We start from the raw sequence: 22,335 nt of genomic DNA, 5'->3' as shown, positions 1-22,335 counted from the left end.
AAGACAAATATATTGGTATAAATTTATTACAGTATATTGCAAGTCAGCGCAGCACACTATTTGACTACACCATAGCTATTGGTGGTGTTATAGTCAGCCTTATGCATGAACATGCTTCACAATCCAGATGCTTCCTACTATACTAGGTAGGCATACAGTAAATGCCATATGTGGTCATGCCTGCATTTACAATAGTATACTCAAATGTAAGCGTTGCCTGTAGTTTGCTGTTCATCAGGATGTCTTGATCATTTAAATGACCAGCTAATCGTTGCAGATGTGTTGAGAAGGTAAATGTTTTTTAATCTAGTAGTTTAGTCAAGTAATAGTGACAGCCCTACACTTAACCCCACCCCCTGCCTGCTTGGTTTCCTCTCATGGCTCTGGTTTGCTGCCTGGCTGTGGCGTTTTTGAGCACTGCTTCTACCCCCCTCACACCAGAAACTTCATGTACACATATGCACTGTGCACACACCACTCAGATCTTTGCATTGGTCACTAGTAGTTGTTCAGACTGTCAGTTGTTGATATTCTTTTTGAATACATCGAACACAGATAAATAAATTGCTGCCCTTTTTGTGAGTCTCTAGGAATTTTCACCCTTTTTTGTGTATGTGTCTATATATGCACTGTTGCATACAAAACATACACATATGTGTATAGACAGTAGACAAAGGAAAGCCCCGTGTGATATTGCTTCAGTGTGCCTTGGCATAGATTTGTAAGTAATTATTACAAAGGATAATCCCTCAGTTGGTGTTTTTATGATGGTGGTCCAGAAGGCTGCCTAACGTGTAGGTCTGTAGCTCTGTGATCATGATGAAAATTCTTGCTATTTTAAGGGGACACACAGTAAATCCCTCGCCTCAGAGGTGATTACACACCATACAGCTGTAAATACACCCCACAGCCGTAATGGCCTACAATGGCATTTTCTTAGGAACACCTGTGAACCTTTTCATTCATGCAATTGTCTAATCAGCCAGTCAGGTGACAGCAGTGCCTAAACCATGGAGATAAAATGGAGCAGCTTCATGAATATGTTTACATCCTCCATCAGAATAAGGAAAAGGTGTGATGATTGTTGGTGCCAGATGAGTCGATTTGAGTATTTCTAGAACTGCTGATCATCTGGAATTTTCAGGACAACAGTCTCTACAGTTTACTCATGCAAAACATCCAGTGAGCAGCAGTTCTGCAAGTGGAAAAGCCTTATTTGTGAGAGGCCAACAGAGAATGGCCAGACAGAACATGGGCTGATGGAAGATGCTTCAGGCAGATGAGCTACAACAGCAGAAGACGGATTTGAGTTCTGCTACTGTCAGCCAAGAACAGAAAACCGAGACTGCAGTGGGCTCATCAAAATGGCACAGTTGAAGACTGGAAACATATAGCCTGGTCTGATGAGTCTTGATTTCTACTGAGGGACACAGATGATTGGACCAATTATTGCCACAAACTGCATACATGAATGGACCTAACCTGCCTTGTGTCAGCAGTCCAGGCTGGTGGAGATGGTATAATGGTGTGGGAAATGTTTTCTTGCCTCAGTTTCGTCCTGGTTATACCAATCAATCACAGCCTATTGGACTATTGTTACTAATCATGTGCATTCCATCATGGCCACAATTTAGCCTTTAGTCTTCTTTCCAACATCTTGTGGAGTTCTTGCCATGCAAATTTGGACCTGTTTTGAGGGCAGAAGCGGACCCCATCCAGTATTATTGTAGCCATCCTCTTCTGTTTTTCCCTGCGTATGGCACTAAAATGCCTCCCTCACTGAAAATGCACTTTCAACTACAGCTTCCACACCTGCTGTCTTTTTCCATAGCTCTAAGAGCAGAGGTCTCCGGTCCTGTTTAAATGCTTGCAAGAAGAACAGCCTTTGTGACTGAAGCTCCTCCTGTCCATTCCCCAATAATGAACCCTCTTTTAAAGCCATGCAGCTCTTTTCCCCTTGCCATCCTAAGCCAGGCAGCCTCCACTTATTTATTCCAGATGTTTAGAGACTGATTTATTCAGCTTTTCTTCACTTTATCTTCTTATCAAGTAGTTAATTTGACTAGCAAAGCCTCGTTTAAAGCCATTATGTATTAATGTGCTCTAAAATCCCTTTTAAGAAAGTCAAGTTTGTTTTGATGGAAGGGACACATAACGGGAAAGCATATTAAGCCTGGAAAAGCTCTGTCAGTGGATGCCTTAAGTGTCTGGGTGTTAGGATTTACTAGTTGTTGAGTGCATTGTTTTTCTGCTGGGCACTCTTTCCCTTTTGGCTGGAACCTGCCTGCATTGCAGTGGGATTGCTGTGTGTGTTGGTAGTGTGAAGAACCTTGGTCAGGCCCTTTTTCTTTTTTTTTTTTTTTTTTTTTTTTCATTTTCTTTTTGTTTGTTCAGTACGTCTTGTTTTTCTTTGTGTTCCAGATTCCCCCTCATCTGTGGTAAACAAACAGCTCGGATCCATGACTCTGGATGAGCAGCAGGGTGCGTCACTTCCTCCCTTTTCCCCCCCATTTTTTTTTCTCTTATTCCTTTTCCTCCCTCTTTCCCAATATCTTTTTGTCAGTGTTGCAGAACTATCTTCCTGAATTCATCAAAGTGAGAATCTTACTCTCCACAACCTCATCAGTCATCTTTCATAGTCATACGATTCTTAGTTGGGTTGATTTGGTTCTGTTGAGGCCTGTTTTGAAAGTGAAGGCTGTGGACTTCATAAGCCAACTTTAAATATTAAAAAAAAAAACTAAAACTTGACTTTAATTATTTTCATTCTGGCATTGTTCTTGTCCTTTTCCCTCTTGTGTGTATTCCTTTTTCTCGGTGCCTAGGACTTTCTTCATGCCACACACTCATGTCAGAAATTAGGGTATAATGGCTTTGTTTGCTTATTTATTTGTAGAATTCAACGTAAAAGCCCATTTAAGGACACACATTCTCTCAGCCATCACTATACTTTTTCATATCTGATTAGCGTTGTCTTGTGGCCGACCGTACTAATGAATGTGTTCTGAACTGTTGAGATGTTCAGAGAAAGCTTCAGGATTTCCCTGATAATTTGTGCTTTGGCTGATTTGTGTTTTTCTTACCAGTAAGCCTTGCTTGAAATGGTCTTTCCCCATGTGTATGTGTTGCTTGCTGACTCGTCACAGTTTGCTGTAGTGTGTTGAAATGCAAACCGCATGTTCCAGTGTTGTAACTGTGCTCCCTGTACACGTCTTCTCAGTCTTTTTCTAACTGGACAGCAATGTCGTCTTGATGAAAATATTTAGATATCTCTTCTGTATGAATAAATACCACTATGATGTTAAATCATGGTGTGTCAAATGGACACCACTAGTCTGCTCTATTCTCTGTTGCGGTATGTTTACAGGATGCAGAAGCCATTGCCTTTAGAACCAAATCATTGCTATGAGTGTATAGCGAGTCAATGGCCAATGTCATTAAAACTGGACTTATTTTTTATTTATTTTTTTTGCTTTTTAAATAAAAGGTTTGACAGGGTTTAAACTTTTTGAACTGTATTTAAACTTAAAGGCACAGCAACAAAAACAGTTAAATTACAGTAAAAGTCAGGTAAGAAAGTGGCCTTATAAAAATCCTGACGCTTCAGTACACACTACTATAACAAAAATCACAAGAAAAAATAAAATCCATCCTTTAATCCTTTTTTTGTTTACAATTTTTTTTAGTAAAATTTTAATTGATCTCCGCTTCTCTCCTCTTTCTCTGTTTCTCATTTTCTATTTTAGGAAGCGCTGAAGCATCAGGGAACGTATGCAGTGATCTGCAAAAAAATATCAGCGAGGCCTGTGCTGCGGCTGAAGAAACAGCCTCATCCCCAGCAGCCTTGGCGACCCCCGCTGGCTTAGGCGGGAGCGGAGGTGGAAGTGGAGGTGGAGGGTCGTGTCCCGGTCGAACAGCTCCAGCATCCAGTACAGCCGAGCCCGTCCTCAGCCTGCACTACAGCACTGAGGGCACCACCACCAGCACCATCAAACTGGACTTCACTGACGAGTGGTGAGGAAGCAGCTCTCACACACACACACACACATACTTGGCCACTACTGCCACCTAGCTGTTTCCAAGCATGCTGCAACTGCATATACTGTACCACAAATTTGGGCACATCTAATTTTACTCTTTTCCAGATATGGAAATATTTCAAATAAATAATTTTGTTTACAAATTGAAAGTTAGTAAATAGCTGATGGCTTACGACTGGTAAAAGGCCAGTACCATATTAACTCTATTTATTAAGTGTAGTTTCATAGCATGGCTTTAGTTTAATTCTGTAATATGGAAAATAAAAAAAAATGTTACTTATTTTTTCCAAAAGTATTCTGCACAGTATGAAAGAGCTCCAGTAAACAGTGCAGTATTGAAGTAATTGGCATTAACTGTGTTTCCATAACTGTGTATGTGTGTGTTGGTGCAGGAGTAGTCCAGGGTCTGGCTCCAGAGTGAGTGGTGGAGGGCAGAAACCTGCTGAGACTGTAGAGAGCCAAGAGCCTGCAGGAGGGAGCCCAGAACAGGGTGAGCCACCGCAGCAGTCAATTTCACCATCTGTGCTCACTGTTGTGGGATTTTTTTTCCGTAAGCTTAATGTAAAACTGTTTAATAATGCAAAACCAACAGGCTTGTTGGTGGCTGGTGGTTATTTTTTAAAAAACAACAAATGAAACTGGCCTAGACAAAAATGATGGAACCCCTAGAAAAGATTTAAAATAAGTTGACCAAGTGGACATATTAAACTAAGGTGTGTCCTGTAATTAGTATCACAGGTGTAATCAGTTACTCTGCCTATTTAAAGTAGTCCCTGTGTCATTTGGTTTTATGGTGTGTACTGCACTAAACATGGACCACAGAAAGCCAGGTTGTCTCAGGTGATTATAAGGAAAATTATAGACAAACATGTAAAAGGTACAGGCTGTAAGACCATCTTCAAGCAGCTTGATGTTCCCATCACTACAGCTGCACATATTAGTTAGAAGTTTACGATCTGCAGGACTCTAGCCAACCTCTTTGGACGTGGCCGCAAGAGGAGAGTTGATGACAAATTGAAGAGACAGATAACAACAAGAATGGTCACTAAAAAGCCCAGAAGTGATTCAAGGTGAACTCCAAGGTCAAGGTACATCAGTATCAGATCGCACCACCCGCCACTGTCTTAGCCACTAGGACTTAATGGAAGACAACTGAGAAGGAAACCACTGTTGAAAGCAAATCCTAACAAAGCGAGACTGGAATTTGCCAATGCCAATTTGAAAATGCATATTGACAAGCCACAAAGCTTCTGGAAGAATGTCCTTTGGACAGATGAGACAAAACTGTAGCTTTTTGTTCACAGATGCAAACATGAAGCATACACGGAGCTGAAACTTTAGGAGCATGAATAGGTGTGACACAGAGCTGAATTGGTGGGCATATGTAAATGCGAAGGCCTTTTTGTGACACTTTAATACACAAATAGGTCTGTGCATTAATACGCTGTGCATGTGTGTCAAGACTACATCATCTCATTCCTCTGCAGTATCAGCAGGGCCGGTGACAGACAGCAGGCCTGCCACGGTCCCAGAGGAGAGCGAGAGTGCAGATAGCGGCACCGAAAAAGCCTCGGGCAGCTCTGAGGGCAGCACACCACTGCAAGGTCCGGCAACCGGGGGCCTGCCTCCACGTGCTGCGGAGAGTTCAGCCGGTCCAGATGATCCGCCGGCAGCAGCCTCAGAGTCCACTGAGGGGAGCAGGAGGACACAAGCAGCCAGGGAGGGCACTCAGGGGTCCACACAACCCTCCCGCAGTCACCAAGACTCAGACGACAGCGATGACGACCCAATCCTCATCCCCTCAGCCAGGTACAGAGGAGCACAGGGACAGAGGTATGGGCTTTCATTAGTCAAGATGTAATAAAATAATGAGTGAAGTGTAGTTCTCACCGAGCTCAGTTATGTACAGTGCATCGTAGAGACAGAATGTTTAATAAAGCCCAACCTACTCTTCAGACCGATGAAAAGAAATTGCACAAGCAAGTAGGGGTCATGGAGTATTGGTGGCTCAAATATTTATTTATTTACTAGGGGTGTAAAAAAAAAATACACATTTAAGTACCGCAATATTATATTTTACAGTACTGTATTGATTCTCAAAAACCCAGTATTGATTTTTAATTGATGGTTTATATATAAAGATTGGGGGCAGACAATGGTTCAGATTCCACTGCTCTGATTGGGTAAAAAGTCAACTTTTCTATCACTTATATACATATTTTGTTTTATACTGTGACAGATTCCCTAAATTTTGATAAAAAAAAATAAATGGCAATATATCATTTTGCTTGCAGTATTGTTTCATTATGTGTGTCAAATCACCAGGTTTTTGCCAATACACAGCTCAGTGATTTGCATATAAACTGTAAAATATAGTTCTTATCTATTAAGTGTAGGGATGACCGCTCATACTTGGATCTGATAATTTAGTGCCCTGTTTAGCTTGGGGTTAGCCTAGGAATGGGATGATGTGGAGCAGCTGCACATGAGCCCAAGGTCACCCTTTTAAATGTCCAGTGTTGGCTAGCGGAACGGTGGACCTGCATTCTGAGAAATGATTGAGCTCCATCCAGTACCTTTGGGATAAGCTGGAGTGCACCAGAACCTGACCTTACTAATGTTCTCATAGTTTAAACATGGCCTTGCTGATTTTTATGCATTCAGCTAATTGAAAATGTTCCCTGAAAAGTAAAGGGAAAAACATACCATTCATACCCTTGATTTCAGAAGAAACAGTTAGCTTATGTCAACCTTTTAAAAATCGTGATGTGGAAAAATGAGGACACCCATTAAAATCTTTGTCTTTATTAACATATTTAAATAGATGGACATTTGATCTTCAATTTTACAATTTTGAGAGATGGAGGACATATAACTAATCACATAAAACTGAAGAAATGAAGATAAAATAATTTGTAAAATGTAGTTAACAGAAATGATTCAAAGTTAGGACAGACCCATATTTATTACTACTTAAAATGTCTCAAATTAGAACCAGGTGCAGCACATCAGCTGCAGATGATTAGAACATGGTCAGAGGGCCGTGTCTTAGGGCCTTGGCTTATTTCAACCTCAGACATTTAGGCTTCGTTCAGACTGCAGGCAAATCGTATCTGGTGAGATTGGATTTTCAGCAATGTCTGCATGACCTGCTATGGTAACGACATAAGCGCTAACAAGCTGCTTTCATATGCGGAAGCAGGAGAGATGGTGGTCGCTCCGCATTTGACTTGGTCGTTGTCTATTGCGATGCGAGTGATGCAAGAGAAACCGTGAAACCTGATTTGAACTACCGGAGCATCCAGACTGAGACACTTCTTTACAAATCCGACTTTAGTTGCATTTCAAACCACCTACAAACGTGTTCTAGATCAGATTTGCAAAGAAATTGTGGTTTCATGATATGTGGTATCAAAAATCAGTCTGGATACAATCTAGATATGCCAAATAATCAGATTTGGGCTAGCAGTCTAAACATAGCCTTAGTGTGGTTTGCTCTTGATTGTGAAAGTGAGAGGTGTCGCCATAGCCAGATCCAAGTATCTCACTGAGACCTGCGGAAAGAAAGTTGTAGATGCAGATGAGTCTGGTAGAAAGGAATTTTTTAAAATCTCAGACCAATTAGAAATCTGCCGTTGCACTGTCTGATAAATACTTCAATATTTTTTTTTGTTTAGTTCAGATATCACCTCCATCTCTCAATATTGCTCAAATAAAGATCAAATGTCCATATTTTTGAATGTTAAAAGGTTTTTACAGGGTGAACTAATTTTAATGCATAGAGTATTGACCTAGAAAGTTCACATTGGTGCATCAATCTGTCAATCTTTTATTTAGATTTAATAAAGAACGAGATTGTGAAATTCTGTTCTTCTTGTTAGATTTAATTTCAGAGGCTCCTCAGTAGGTGAAAGGATGATCAGGTATTGTAAAGGATGTCTGTGTGCTACTAAAATCATCTAACTGCAAGGGGTGGAAAGTTTTGTTGATTCGGTCATAAATTCAGTTTGAAAATATGTTTGAGATGCAAGTGGAGTTTCAAAAATGCACAGTGCTCATTGTGTTTTTTTTTTTTTAGTTAATAGTGATGAACTGTAACCTTTTGCCTGAGTGTGCTTAGAAAATGTGTGGGTAGGTTTTAATGACACTTCAATCAATGACTAACCCGGCAAATCAGTGATACGCATGTGTTTTTAAACATGACTCTCCAGCAATCGATGCATCAGTCATATTTGGTAGAGTGATTCTAAACTGACCATGTTAAGTATTAGTCAGTCAGCCCAGGCATTAACAGAATTCAGTGTTGGACTATCACATTGATGTAGTCTGTTTAATGAGTAAACAGCAGCACACCTGATTTATGAGCAGCCTTAATAGCAGTTTGGCCTTGACTGTTGTGTAAATGACAGAATGCTTAACATCAGGGAATCCAGAATGGATCCAGTTGCATGGAAAACGTTGTTGGAGTAACGTAATGAGATTTGGGGTTGTTTTGAAGTTGGCTTTTAAAAGGCTGCATGTCCTGATTTCCAAGTCTGATGTGTCCGTCTTCAGGCGCTCGGCGGCAGCTCGTATCCAGGAGCTGTTTCGCAGAAGAAAGGAGAGACGTGAAATGGAGGAGAGCGAGACGCAGAACATCAGAAGACCTTTGGTCAAAATGATGTACAAGGGCCACCGCAACTCTAGAACTATGGTGAGTGCCACTGGATCCATTGGATTTGGGCTGTTCTGTCCTAGGGTGCAAGAACTACTGTTAATGGCCAACAAGACCCGATCATATCTTTGTTCAATTAACCTTGCGATCATGAACATTCATTTTACACAGAGAGCACATTTCCAGCAGTGCTTGAACGTTTATGAACCCTTTAGAATATTTGCACAATTTCTGCATAAATTTGCATAAAAGTAGAACCAAAACAAAAAACAGAGAAAGATGTTAGACTTTTTCATTTCTTTATTAAGGACAATGATTCAGCAAATTCAGCAAAAGTATTTGGGTCTCCCTATCTACGTTATAGGACTGATTTTCAGGGAATTATATATATATATATATATATATATATATATATATATATATATATATATATATATATATATATAATTTATTTATTTTTAGGTAGGAAATTCTAAAGGGTTGCCAAACTTGGTCAACACTGAATTTGGTCTATTGTTAACTCATCAAATTCCAAGCTCATTACTGCTAAACGTAAGAATCTTCATGAAATCTTTATTTTCTTATTTCATCTATCATACAGTCTTGCTATGACATGACTATTCAATAAATGAAGCTTATATTTAATCAGTGTAAGTCATGTCATTTACGTGAGCTATAGGTTTAAGGCGTAAACTAACCTTACATTTAATTTTCTCTGCGGGTACAGATTAAAGAGTCGTGTTTCTGGGGGAATAACTTTGTCATGAGCGGCTCTGACTGCGGCCACATCTTCATCTGGGACAGGCACACGGGAGAGCACTTGATGCTGCTGGAGGCTGACAATCATGTTGTCAACTGTCTACAGCCTCACCCTTACGATCCCAGTGAGTTCCACAGTGCTTGGATCAGTGACAGCTCATATATATATATATATATATATATATATATATATATATATATATATATATATATATATATATATATATATATATATGATTTTTTTTTTTTTTTTTAATTATTTATTTATTTATTTATTTTTAAGAAAGATGTTGGAAAATTATGTTTACATGATCTGACCTTACTTTACATTGCATCTGTATGTGGCAGTTCTCGCCTCATCTGGCATCGACTACGACATCAAACTCTGGTCGCCGCTGGAGCAGTCACCATCATTTAACAGAGACCTTGCTGATGAGGTACAGTAAAGCTCTCCACTGAATTGCTGTGTAGATGTACTTCTAAAGTCATTAAACAGTTTATTCTACAGTATCACCAACCCAGCTCCTGGAGGTCTACAGTATTTTCAGACAGACTTTAGCTCCAAACGTCTGAATCTGGATCTGTAACCTGATCCACATAATGACTGTATTGAGATTTAGGCTGGAGGTCAAATCTGCAGAACTGCTGAGGTCCAGAAGAAGGTGTGGTGACTCCTGACTGGCCACCACACAGTACCACAGTATTACTAAGTCCATTGTAACTGTGAAAGGAGGAGTTCTGTTGATTGTGTGGCAATTGCCTTTGACAAATCAGTGGTCTTAGCAGTTCTTGCTTTACCCCTATGTTCTAGTTTGGTGTTCTGGGTGCCCTGAAGGGTAATTACCAAAGCACTGTTGAATGTTGTAGGATCTCTAAAGGGCAGTAAAACTTGACACATCCTTGTCTGGACGAGGGACTTGTTTGGAATGTGTTCATTATAGAGGTTAACTGGTTCACAGTGGCGTGTCGTTTGCTCTGTACCATTTGCCAGTCACTGTTTTTATGAGAGATGCTCAATGTGCAGGAAATCCATTCTCTGTACACCTTCAATACAGCAGCTTTAGAACATTCCACAAATGTAGTGGTTTCCGATATTATGACCACTCCTGGTTTGGAATGAACTCAGCCTGGCATATTACAGAAGACATGTGTCCGGGTTTGCTGCACATATGAGTAAGCGAGCACACCAGTCAGTTGTAGCAGAGTGCAAGACTATCGTCATGGGCAAAGGTCACAATTTGACTGATATCCAGATGGGCAAGAGTGGCATCATCTCAGAAATGACTGACTTTGCAGGATGTTCTGGTGCTGACGTAGTAAAGGTGTACTGAAAATGTTATATTTGATTAGATTAATGTTATACACACTTTAATTCAGCTACATAATCACCTTGTGCTTTGATCAGGGTTCATGGATCTTATCCACAGAGGGCTGGTGTGGATACAGGTGTTAATTTCGACGAAAGAGGAGCACATCTCAACTAATCAGTTGTTAGAAGACCAACATCAGCAGTGCTTTTACTGGACTGGCTTAGACATTGTAGAATCAGTAGAGGGCAGCAGAGGCTGACCTATCGGTGCAGGGACAGGAGTGTCCTGTTTGCGTGAGCTAGTTCAGCTGGAGTTGGTTTGTTGGTGTCAGTTGGACGGGCGTTGGGCGGAGCTTTTTTTTGGCTCTGTGTCTGAGACACGCAGAAGCAGCTGCATGCCTCTTCGGCTCATGGAACAGCTGACTACAGTTAGACTTCTAGACAGCTGGACCCTCTGCCTCACAGAAGACTCCTCTGTCAGAACGAACTCCCTGAAGTATCTCCCAGCGCTTGATAGCTTCCAGGAGGCTGTTGACCAGTGTCACATTGCACAGAGGCACGGTCGGGTGGCTTTGTAAACTGGGCACTAAAGCTGCATATAGATCAGCTGATACAGGTTGGTTTTACTCTGTAAAAAGCCTGGTCAGCTGTTCTTGAATCAAACTGTATTGGTCAGGGTCTAAAATGACAGATGCTGTACCAAGGGGCCACTTGGTTGCATTTAAAATCACATTAATTACAGAACATTCTGCTGGAAAAAATATCAGCTGTAAGTTACTGTTCACTACACAGACATCTTTGCTCTTTTGCAGGTGATCGCTCGTAATGAACTGATGCTGGAAGAGACGAGGAACACCATTACTGTACCTGCCTCCTTTATGCTCCGAATGCTGGCTTCACTCAATCACATAAGAACAGGTGGATTTCTCACTTCACGTTAGCTAGCATGGTTTCACAGAGAAGAATTACACAATTTTCCATTTACTGTAAAGGAAAAACACACTCTATCACACAACTATCCATGACCAGCTAGCCAATTAATCCCTCCATCTAGTTAGCCATCCATCTAACTACACACCATTCCACTCCATCCAACTAGCTACCCATACATGCTGCTAGCTATCTACAGATCCATGTATCCTTCTAGCAGTCCATTCCTCTATCTAACTAGCAATCCATCCATCCAATTATTCAACCATCTAGATGGTCATCCATCCAACTAGCTCCCCCTCCATACACATATCAGTCTCTTTATCTTATTAGCTCCAATTATCTGTCTGCCCAACTATCCTTCTGTCTATCTGACTTCCTATCCACCAGTCCATCCATGCAGTCCTCTATTTTACTAACTGTCCATCCTACTAGCTGTTCCATCTACCTCTGTTTTATGTGAGATCTAATGTGCATCCAAAAAAAACTTCGCCTCTGACCAGCCACTATCTCTTCTCTTCCTTCCAGACCGCTCAGAGGGCTCCGGGCAGGAGAATGAGGACGAGCAGTAGCCCTGCTGACATTGTTTCCCCTCAATAAGCTGTTTCTTTTGCTCTGAAACTGTTGAATATCTGAGATTTGTACAGATTATCATGTAGAATACCCCCTTGTTAGATCCATTTTTAGTACTCTTTTAAAAAAGAAAAGAAAAGGAAAAAAAAATGCAGCTTTCCTATTGATTAGTCCTAACAGGGGCGTGTGAAAAAAGACATGAATGCGAACAAGGGCAATATATAGATATATATATAAAAATATATATATATAAAAATATTTAAAAATAAAACATGGGAAGAGGAATGTAGATGACGGGTGCTTAAGAGAATATTTAAGTGCAATATATTTGTTGCGCAAATGGCTGAGGTTGTGTGTGTGTGTTTTTTTTTTTTTTTTTTTTTTTTTTTTTTTTTTTTTTTGTAGCATTGTATCACAAATACTTCACATACCTGGAGTATGCATGTCAAATCATGCTTTACGTTTTGTTTGTTGCTGAAAACTACGCAGATTTTCAGTTTTTCCCCCTCTGTACTCAGTGTGTGTGGTTTGTGTAAAGACAGACTGGCTTTTTCTATCCCACGGATTCTTCTTTTGTTCTTCCAGGAGCGACCTGTTTGCTTGGAATCAGATACCAGCTGCCTTGTCTACACAGCACAGGTGTGATCTTTAAGGTTTGAGATCAGAAAGTCGGACAGGGTTGTATTAAAATCGTGCCGCATGCGTAAAATGAAGCGAGTGGCAGGCGTGTTGGCGTACACCAATGGCCTTTGATTAATCGGTGCGGCCCACTGCTATCAGCTGAAGTGGTTCTGCTCACGGATATCTGGCAGCGCATTGTTTTGAACGTTTCACTAACAGGACAGATGGTATTTGTTTTGGCAGCTGCTGGCCAGAGCGCTCTGCTAAGTGGCCACTGATTATAGGGAAGCAGGAAAAAAAAAACTGCTCTGCATCAGCCCTCGTCCCCTGCGGTGCTTTACACCAGTCGTTTCACACCATTCAGGAATGTGAGCCGTCTCCTCCTCATCCACCAGTTTTATCCTCGCGAGAACTTTCAGCTGTACACAAAGTATAAAGGAGAGTATGAGTATTTATGGTATTGAATGTGCTGTGAGATATGGACACTGAACGCATTTTGAGAAAGTACCTTTTAAAAGGATTTAATTACTATTATATTTGAAATGGACAAGCAAAATGTTTCTTTTGGATCGCAATAAACCATTACAAGAAATCCCAAACTCCAGTCTCTTTATGACATTGCTTTGTTCTGAAGCCAAATGTACAGCACCACGATTTTGGTATAAAATACTTGATACACAACGCATTTTCCAAAACATTCCACAGGAATTCATTGAAAATAAACGGCATACCCCTTTGTTTCAGTTGGAACATACTGAAGCCAACAGGGCATGCACTCTTTCCTTAATCTGACAAACAGCAATTTAATAAAAAGTACCACACTTCAGAAGCTACACACCAATTTCAAGTGCAATTGTACAGTTCAGGTCAAAGACCTTCCAGTCAGAACAGCCATTAGGTCATTCATTTTTCAGGTTGTATTTTTGAGTAAATGACAAATTTGTCTGAAAGGGATTCTCAAAGGAAACTAGGTATTATAGATGACCAGAACCTCCCCATCAGATTAACATAATTTAAAGCTTTCATTCTTGAGAAAGAGACAAAATTTAAGTACAAACTAATTTCTGAGAAAAGGAAAAGAAGTCCACCACTGGCAAATCAAACCGCTACAGCTGCTGCTGACTTTAGAATAATGTACTGACCACAGTCCAGACCTCATTATCACTGAATGTGTTTGGGATTAGCTGGATGGTGAGAAGCAGAAAGTTCTTGAACTTCTAAGACTGCACTCTGGAGCTGTGGAAAAACCACCCTGCAGACAAATCGCAAGCAAGCCTCTTGAAAATAACAAATGTGGCAGTAAAGAAAATCAATACAGTGAGTATTGCAAATCATATCACAATACTTCGATATACCGACATTTTCTAACATCTCTATTAAATAGGTCTTCTGATTGGATTCCTGTGAAAATGAATAGCTTCTGCTGCTGTTTTGACTGTACATGAAATGAATGAATGATCTCTGACTTTTGCACAGTACTGTTTGGTACTGTAGGGAGCCTCTTATGTTTTAAGGCATGATGCCACACAAGCTCTATAATTGAAATATGGCTATTCCAGAGTATGGTTTTGAAACGTGTTCAGAATCAGAATACTGCTCATACGGCACCTCATGGTTACTGGTTTTCTTTTTTTACACTGTGAATAATCACCCAGGTGGTGGTATATCCCTCCAGGGATGCCTTTGCATGTAAACAGGAGTACAAGATTAACTGTTTAAAAAACACAGCTAGCATAGGGTCTCCATACAAAGTAAATAATACAAATATCTAGCATAATACTGAGCCTACTATACAGTATATGAGGAATATTAATTTTATACTGTAACTGCTAAATATAGTGGTCATTGTTCCTTGTAAGAAAATGGTCAGCATATGGGCATAGTACCAAGGCAGTTCCAAAGTCTCGCCGTTTTTCTTTAATACCGTTTGACTGCGGGAACGCAACAGGTGGACACATCTCTGGGCTCCCTCATGTGCTACTATGAGCTGCGTACCACTGCAGCATGTTTCTGTTTTTGCTTATACAGATGTGTCTGCCTGAGCACCCAAGACAGGAAAGCTTGTCCACACCAGACTCTGTGTACCTTGGGCCAAGGATGTGGAACTCCTTGGAATACAACACACCTACGTGTACAGGGCTGGGTATATTCTGTACAATATAAGGCACCAATATGCACAGTGAGTCGGTTCAATACTGTACTCTAAAGTGCAGTAGATGAAGACACTATACAGAGCCATCCTGGGTGTTGTCTTCTTCATCTTCCTGATCATTATCTTTGACTATTCCTTCATCGATGCTCTCCATCCTGAGTCTCTGTCCATTCAGGTAGCGAGGCCCTCGCTGTGTGTGGCGTGTCATCAGCAGACTGCTTGGGATTGCTGTGCTCTCACCAAAAAGCTGCAGCTTTGCATCGCTTTCTATGGCCTTGGCCAGACATGACGCAAAGCTGTCCAGAGACTTATGTATATCCGCAGTGACATGGACGGTCAGGCTGTCACCTGAAAAAGATCAAATTTTGGGTGAGACATGGCTTGCCATCAAGGATCAAAGCCAGTCCAGCTGTGCCGACATGATGGGAAGACCTGTACCTGCATCAGTAACACATGCTATTATGAAATAACAGCCTGACATTTGATAATCATACCCTTTCACTTGCTTTCTGTACTGCCTGTACACTATGGCTGGTCCATGAAGTTTGAACACTGGAGTATGTACTTTTGGAGTACTTTTTTTCTTCTTCTCCATTTTGTATTTAGAAACGTCTTTTGTAAAAAAGACCAGAAACTGTAGCCCAAAAGGTCACTGAATTTTATCAGCAGACACTTTTAGATAAGTTATTTAATCAAGACTCTCTTGCATTAGTTGCAAGCCAATGTATATATTTGGGACTGGAGTAACAAACAATATACACCACCCCCCCCCTCATATAAATATGGTAAATAAATACATATACAATTGTTTTTTGAAGGAAGTGGGGATTCATGCTGTTCAAGCCAGCTCTACTGGACACAACATCACTGAACACTGAAATACCTTTGGAAGGTTGCTCCACTTGATCCTCAAACGTGACCGAGCTTCTTCTCTTAATGCCACTATAGTGTGTAGAGTGGGAGACGTCTGAGGGGTAGTTATCTAGTAGCATGACATCTGTAGCTGGAGGGGAAAAAAAAAAAAAAAAAAAACGAACAGTGAGGATCACTTAATACCGGTCAGACATAAGTCTTAACATAACACAACAGCCACACTGCAGATGTTCAATACATCCTGATTACAGTCTGACAAAACAGCAGGGTTAGTTCTAGGTGTTAGTGCTACGTGCTTTTGTGTTCAAGTCTGTATGTTCTGTCTAGAATATCCAGTCACTTTTAAAATTCTAATGATGTACAGGAAAACAACACATTTCTCTGCTCTGTAGCTTTGCCAGCTGTGGATAAAAGCTCTTTCAACTGTAATCAGTGTTGGGAGTGGTGCATGGCTGAGTGAGCTTCCTGTGTTGCAGACATACCAGAATCTTGAGTATAGCTGAAGCCAGTGTCGCCCGTACTGCTGCTGGGCCCCAAAAGCTGCCCTCCGCCCGCTAGCATGGCCGTCAGGTGAGGAGACATCCCCAGATCTGAAGGAGAAAACATTGTGGTATGCTTGAGACAGACATACAGTATTTTATAGGAATACAGTAAGGCAATACATCATTTGTTGTAAACAGCTGCAGGCTGAATAGTCAAATATACAAATGCTTTGGTCCATCAAATATCAGTTTGACATCTGCCAAATAACTGCCAATAATTGTTTTCTTATACTGATTTGAATATGGGATTCTTCAGGTATCCTTACTGCAAGGTATATCAATAACAGTTATTTTGAGGAATCTAGTTTTTATTTTAGTTTTATTTTAATTAAGAATCTAATTATAATAAGATTTACAGATACATGTCTATGCAAATGTCTGGGCACTTCAGCCAAATGACCATTCTGTTTTTGTTTTTCTTAAGTTATTGAACACAGATTCTGCAGCTAATTAACCATAAACTAGAATGTTTTCCTAATGTAGTCCTAATGCAGTGTTACTTTTTCATAACCAAACGAAAAAAGGGAAACTCCTCAACGTGGCCTGTGCATACGTTTAGACACCTTATAGAATCAGTACTTTGTAAACCTGTAAAGCAGTTGCTTAGAGGAGCCCGTGATTGCTAAACATTAAAGAGTTAGAGGTTTTATAAATCTTGGAAATTTGATTTAGTTGACAGTTCTTAAATTACAACTGATGACATGCTTCATGCCTGATTTGCTCAGCCTTTGCAACGCTTAGGTTCACACTGCTGCATAAGGACTCTTTGAAAGTCTTGGGTCAGCTACTGAGGCCATTTGGCCAAGGGTATATAGTAGTGATTGGCCATTTTTTTTTACCGTGCATTCTAAAAGAAGTCCAGTCTTATAATTTGAGTGTGAATGGCTGAGGCTAAACTGCTATAAACCGTATATACTTGAGCTTGTTTTCAAAACATGCTGTTTCTGCTGTGTAGTATCTATTTACAGCACTAGGGACTGAATGGCACATTGTAAAACTTGACATTTTAAACTGTGGAACATTTGTTTTTCCATGTTATGAGCCTGTTAACTTCACTGCACAGGGACAAAGTAAGCCAGTTGTTTTCCACCCACCTGTGATCCGATTAGAGATACTGAAGAGTCGCGATGTCCGATGGCGTGTAACAAATGACTCCCTGTAGTAGCGCCCCCCGAAGCACATGCCCAGCAGCTCCTTGCGTACTGTCTTGTTCCACAAGCCGTAGATGAGCGGGTGGCAGGCTGCGCTTGTAAAGGACAGCCAGGACACTAGCGTCTCCAGCTGTGGAGAAACACTGTCTTTTCCCCAGTATGCCTCGGTCCCGATCACCACCACATAGGGACCCCAGGTGGCCAGAAAAGTCCCTACGACCACCAGAATAGTGACAAAAGCCTTGCACTGGCTGCCCGAGTATACAAGGCTCTTGCGGCTGCCGCTGGATGAGGTGGAAGTGTTCGAATTCTTTCGGCCGTTCTTCTGTGAGCCGGACTCCTCTTGAGTGACCACCACTGTCCCACAGTACACCTTCCGCGCTTTAATACGAGCCACACGGAAAATTACTCCGTAGCACACTAGCATGGCTACCAGAGGAAGCAGGCAGCACCACGTGATCCAAAATATGGTATAGCCGAGTTCCCTGTGCCAGGCCGCCGTGCAGGTCCACTTGAAGCGATCGAACTCGAACGTGGACCACCCGAAGAGTGGCGGCAGGCAGCCCACCAAGGAGTGAAGCCAGACATAAACAATGGCTACAACAGCTCGGTTTCCTGTGATCTTCATGGGGTAGATCATAGGATACAACACAGCGTAATACCTACAATCATGAATAGAGAGCAGCATTAAAACAGTTGCCACATTTTCCTCACAAGAAGCACATGAGTCAAAGGAACAACATCTCCCAGATGGCTAAAATGTCCACACAACATCTTTGCTGAATATACCTTCTTTGTAAACCAAAAGTAGCCGAAAGTATGACTCCCAGCATTGAGTATTGGCTCTCTCTAAATAGGTCTGATTCTCTCAGTGTGTATTTTGTTCACAAACACAGAGAACCTGCTGAATCTAGTCTAGCTGTTAGTGAACGCTAAATGGATTAGGCCACATGAACAGAGCCTCCATGACTTCAGACAAGCAGAGCATTCTTCAAGCCATGTGGCATGTTTGGTCTACCAGATGAACCTACAAAACCTACTACATTAGTCTATTTATCCAAGCATGAATACAGCCCCCCCCCCCCCAAAGTGTTTATTTAACTTCTACCACCAGAGTATTTATTAAGCTAATCATTTTATTTAAAACACATGCCATCACCATTAACCCACAGTTCACTCACCTGTCAATGGCAATGGCTCCTAGTGTGAGCATGCTAGCTGAACTGACCAGCAGATAAAGCAAGGCAGTGAAGTTGCACCACACCACACCAAACATCCACTCCCTCCGCACCGAACTGGCGACCACGAAGGGAAGCGTCAGCACAGAGAGCAGCAGATTAGAAAACGTCAGACTGAAGACGAACTTGTTGCTGGGTGTCAGCAGGTAAGGCTTCTTATAGAGCGTGGCCACGATGAGCAGGTTCCCCAAACAGATGAACAAGGCGATGACGATGATGGAGGCTGACTCCAACACTACCGTCCCCTCGGCACCCAGACTGCCGGTGGCGTTCCCCACCCCTGTGCCGTTTGTCCCATTCTTGCTGTTGTTCATAGTGGGACACTGCTATGCACCTGGAAGGAAAAAGATCTCATGAGGCAATGCTCAGCACTCAAACGTAACAAATAACAGCCTTCTGTATTCTGTAAGGAAAATCCTGAGAAATCGGTGTGTGCACAGAGCAGCAAGGAGCGACCAGCTGACGTATTCCATTAAAAATCCCAGAGGATTATACGTCTGGTCACACAATGTAGCATTTGTTTCTGGACTCAGTTCACCTATTAGGAGGTTTAGTGAGGGCAGATCAGCTCACAACATGACTAAATGCACAGAATACAACAGTTTCCAGCTACACAACTAATCTGCAATGATATGTAGAGGGAGGCCCATTGCTGGCTGAAGCATGTATTAGGGATGCACAGATACCACTTTTTCCCTTTACGATACCAATACCAGATTTTCAAGCATCTGCTGATACAGAGTACCGATACTGACTCTGATTTAAATACTCAATAGACGGCTATAAATCGTGATACTTTTTAAAAAGAACATCAGGTACTGGTTGAGTAACTGCACATTTGAAAAGTGTCAGAGCCATGAAACAATGAAAATCCCCACGACGCAGAAAGCAAGTAGAGAAGCATAATCTTGCTAAGCTCGACCAAAAAGCTTTTTATTTAGTGTTTAAAATTAATTTCATTACACATCTCTATGTAAAAAGATACTAAAGTTCAGTGTGTGGCCTTAAAACAAGCTGCTTAAACTCAACTTTTGATTTTAGAACCAAAAACACCACAAAAAGTGCCAAAAGTTAAATATCTGTTTATTAGTCATAACTATTTATGACTGGCTGTTTGCTGGTTGGCTAAAGGTTTGGTTTCATAAAGTATGCAAACCAAAATTTGTTACCCAAAAAAAATAAATAAATAAATACGGCATCAGTAAGCTTCATGGTATCTGTGCTTTGCATTGTTGATACCGTTACAGTGTGCCGGTCCTGTATCGGCGCCGTTACCAATACAGTATCGGTGCAACACTAGCATGTATTAGGTATTTTTTAAATGAAATCAAATTAATATATAACTAAATTGAGATCTGCGTGTTGTACAAACTGTACAATGTGCTAAAAGTAATGTACAATTCAGCAGGAGGTAATATAATAATTCTGTTCTATATGTTGACTGCCCAGTGAATTGTCCTGTATGCAGTCTGGTAGACCTAGTATATTATTATTATAAAAAAATACATATGTATGCTTTTATAATAAGAGGTACACTGACACCATCGTATCGGTATCGATACTGACACAAACAATATTGCCAATAGAGAGCAGATATTATGAAGTTTACTGACGCCCTATTTTTTTCATAATTATTAGATTTTTTACATTACATTTTTGTTTGCATACTTTATGAAACCAAACGTTTAAATAACCAGTAAAAGCCAATCATACATAGTTATTACCATTGAACAGACACTTAATGAAACTTTTAGCACTCTTTGTCTTCATGTGGTGTTTTTTTGGTTCATGATGACATGATGTACCTGAATGTGAAATTGCTGCATAAGCACTTTTTTTTCCCCTAACCTGGCGTTTTTTCCACTGCTCTGAAATGTGAATTTTAAACACAGATTAAAAAAAAGCTGTTTGGTCGAGCTTAGCAAGATTATGCTTCCCTACTGGCACGTGTTTCTGCATTGTCAGGCAATTTGTATTTTTATAGCTCTGAAACTTTTCAAATGGGCAGTTAGGATAAGATCTGAAAAAGCTAAATATATTTATTTATTTATATACATACATATATAAAAAAGATAACACACAATAACTATCAGGAAGTTTAGCCCTCTATTGAGTATTTAAGTCAGAGTTAATATAGGCAGATCTGGCTGAAAATCTGGCATGGGTGCATCCCTATATACACACAGGAGCATGTCTGAATGGATGCCCCTCCACACTCCCACCATGTATCTAGTGCTCACTGCTATTTCCTCTGCATTTCTTCCTGTGAGCTGGTGAAGCATTGGAGTGCTTTAGTTACTTGAGCATGGCAGCTTACCTTTTAAAGTAAAGTAAAGTACTTCTATCAAAAATAGCTGATTTAAAAGCTTAGTAAATCAGTATTGATGTCGGCCAAGGCACCAAGTTTTCAGTATCGGACAAAAGCGTGGTACTGTTAGATAACTAACTCCGCTCCCTATATGAATAATTCAGTAATAATAATTCAGATTCCTCCTGCATGAACATTTTAACAGTACATTTTAACATCCTTACCCATTTTTTGATTTCTGATCCAAATGAAGTAGATATTAGTTATTTGACCTTGCTGCATATATCTCCGTTATATTTTAGGGTGGACGTGAACCCCCCAAAAACACGCCTGTACAGGTAGCTAGCGCTAGTTAGGTTATATAGCAGCTAACGTCCGTGGAAAGTTCATGTGTTCATGACTGTGATTAGTACCACAGTTTTAGCTAGATAAACTGCTTACTATAGAAGCAGGTAATTTGGTGGAAAAGCATGGTCAATTACTTTATTTCAGACTCGGCACCAGCTACTAGCTAGCTAATCTTAGCCTCTCACTGAAGCAGCCGTTAACGTTAACTCGCACCCAGTAAGTGGACGCTCACTAGCACTAGCTCAGTTAGCCGAGTTAGCGAGCTCTCTGGCAGCGCGCTTTTCACAGGTTTTATGTTAAAAGATCAAGTTTTAAAAGCCGCCAACAGTTTTCCAAATTATGAACCAACTCCACGTTTATTTTTCCCCCTAAGTCGACTGAGAGAAAAGTCCAACTGAACAGCAGACCGAGGCAGAGGCAGCTAGCTAAGCTGGTTAGCTGCTTTGTATTATAGCTGGAAGACGCTGAAAACTTTCTGCTCCTCGGTGGTCTCTCACTCTTACCTCCTCCTGAGAGATGCTTCAAACTATCATCGTCCCATGTTAGCTAGCTAGCGTTTCCAAGTCCGAGACATGTTTACCGCTGAATCTACCGTCTGTGCGGTACCCGAAGTTATTTCCATCCACCGCTCCGGAGAGAAAGCCCTTTTTTGTGGTCGGTGGTGGGATAACGAGGACGAGCCTGAAGTTCGTTTCACTGGAATTTTCCGTTCCACCTTAAATGGAGCGGCAGTTACACGCTGCTGCCTGTAGGCGCCACAATAGGACGACTCTGGACTACTGCACCATTTAAGGTGGACTGGACAGAGAGTGGCGGAAAAAAGGGCAGACCCTAGTT

At 41.0% G+C, this 22,335-nt stretch overlaps 2 protein-coding genes across 8 annotated transcripts in view; one reads left to right on the top strand and one right to left on the bottom strand.

Annotated features, from left to right (window-relative positions):
* The window catches only part of dcaf6 (ddb1 and cul4 associated factor 6), a 44,568-nt gene extending 31,083 nt beyond the window's left edge, over positions 1 to 13,485 (top strand). For 2 of the 6 annotated variants that reach the window (XM_072686240.1, XM_072686235.1), the window contains 10 exons: positions 2,422 to 2,481; positions 3,747 to 4,014; positions 4,433 to 4,530; positions 5,528 to 5,873; positions 7,922 to 7,963; positions 8,595 to 8,733; positions 9,422 to 9,578; positions 9,802 to 9,890; positions 11,575 to 11,680; positions 12,221 to 13,485. In XM_072686240.1, coding sequence (XP_072542341.1) covers positions 2,422 to 2,481; positions 3,747 to 4,014; positions 4,433 to 4,530; positions 5,528 to 5,873; positions 7,922 to 7,963; positions 8,595 to 8,733; positions 9,422 to 9,578; positions 9,802 to 9,890; positions 11,575 to 11,680; positions 12,221 to 12,264 — 1,349 coding nt within the window. In that variant the 3' untranslated portion in view covers positions 12,265 to 13,485. The remainder of the gene's footprint in view (positions 1 to 2,421; positions 2,482 to 3,746; positions 4,015 to 4,432; positions 4,531 to 5,527; positions 5,874 to 7,921; positions 7,964 to 8,594; positions 8,734 to 9,421; positions 9,579 to 9,801; positions 9,891 to 11,574; positions 11,681 to 12,220) is intronic. The other 4 variants (XM_072686241.1, XM_072686238.1, XM_072686239.1 and 1 more) reach the window with 3 other exon arrangements.
* gpr161b (G protein-coupled receptor 161b) lies at positions 13,209 to 22,156 on the bottom strand. 2 transcript variants are annotated; one of them, XM_072686242.1, is made up of 6 exons: positions 22,002 to 22,156; positions 18,786 to 19,176; positions 17,548 to 18,266; positions 16,394 to 16,501; positions 15,922 to 16,041; positions 13,209 to 15,386 (listed from the first exon to the last, which is right to left on the bottom strand). In XM_072686242.1, exons 2-6 carry the CDS (start codon positions 19,154 to 19,156, stop codon positions 15,112 to 15,114), a joined length of 1,593 nt encoding a protein of 530 aa, XP_072542343.1. In that variant the 5' UTR covers positions 19,157 to 19,176; positions 22,002 to 22,156; the 3' UTR covers positions 13,209 to 15,111. The 2 variants fall into 2 exon arrangements, with proteins under 2 accessions (XP_072542343.1, XP_072542344.1); XM_072686243.1 differs by lacking the exon at positions 22,002 to 22,156 and adding an exon at positions 21,375 to 21,385.
* Between the last annotated feature and the right edge of the window lie 179 nt (positions 22,157 to 22,335).

Source organism: Salminus brasiliensis, chromosome 8 (genome assembly GCF_030463535.1).
Source record: "Salminus brasiliensis chromosome 8, fSalBra1.hap2, whole genome shotgun sequence".
Lineage (NCBI taxonomy): Eukaryota > Metazoa > Chordata > Actinopteri > Characiformes > Bryconidae > Salminus > Salminus brasiliensis.
This window is presented reverse-complemented; position numbering and strand designations above follow the sequence as displayed.

What these genes read in the sequence shown, in the direction of transcription:
- gpr161b (XM_072686242.1), bottom strand. Translation starts at nt 19,156, where the DNA reads ATGAACAACAGCAAGAATGGGACAAACGGCACAGGGGTGGGGAACGCC. An exon ending in GGAGCCATTGCCATTGACAG is followed by an intron (nt 18,267 to 18,785) that starts GTGAGTGAACTG and finishes TCATGATTGTAG; the next exon opens with GTATTACGCTGTGTTGTATC. An exon ending in CAGCTATACTCAAGATTCTG is followed by an intron (nt 16,042 to 16,393) that starts GTATGTCTGCAA and finishes TTTCCCCTCCAG; the next exon opens with CTACAGATGTCATGCTACTA.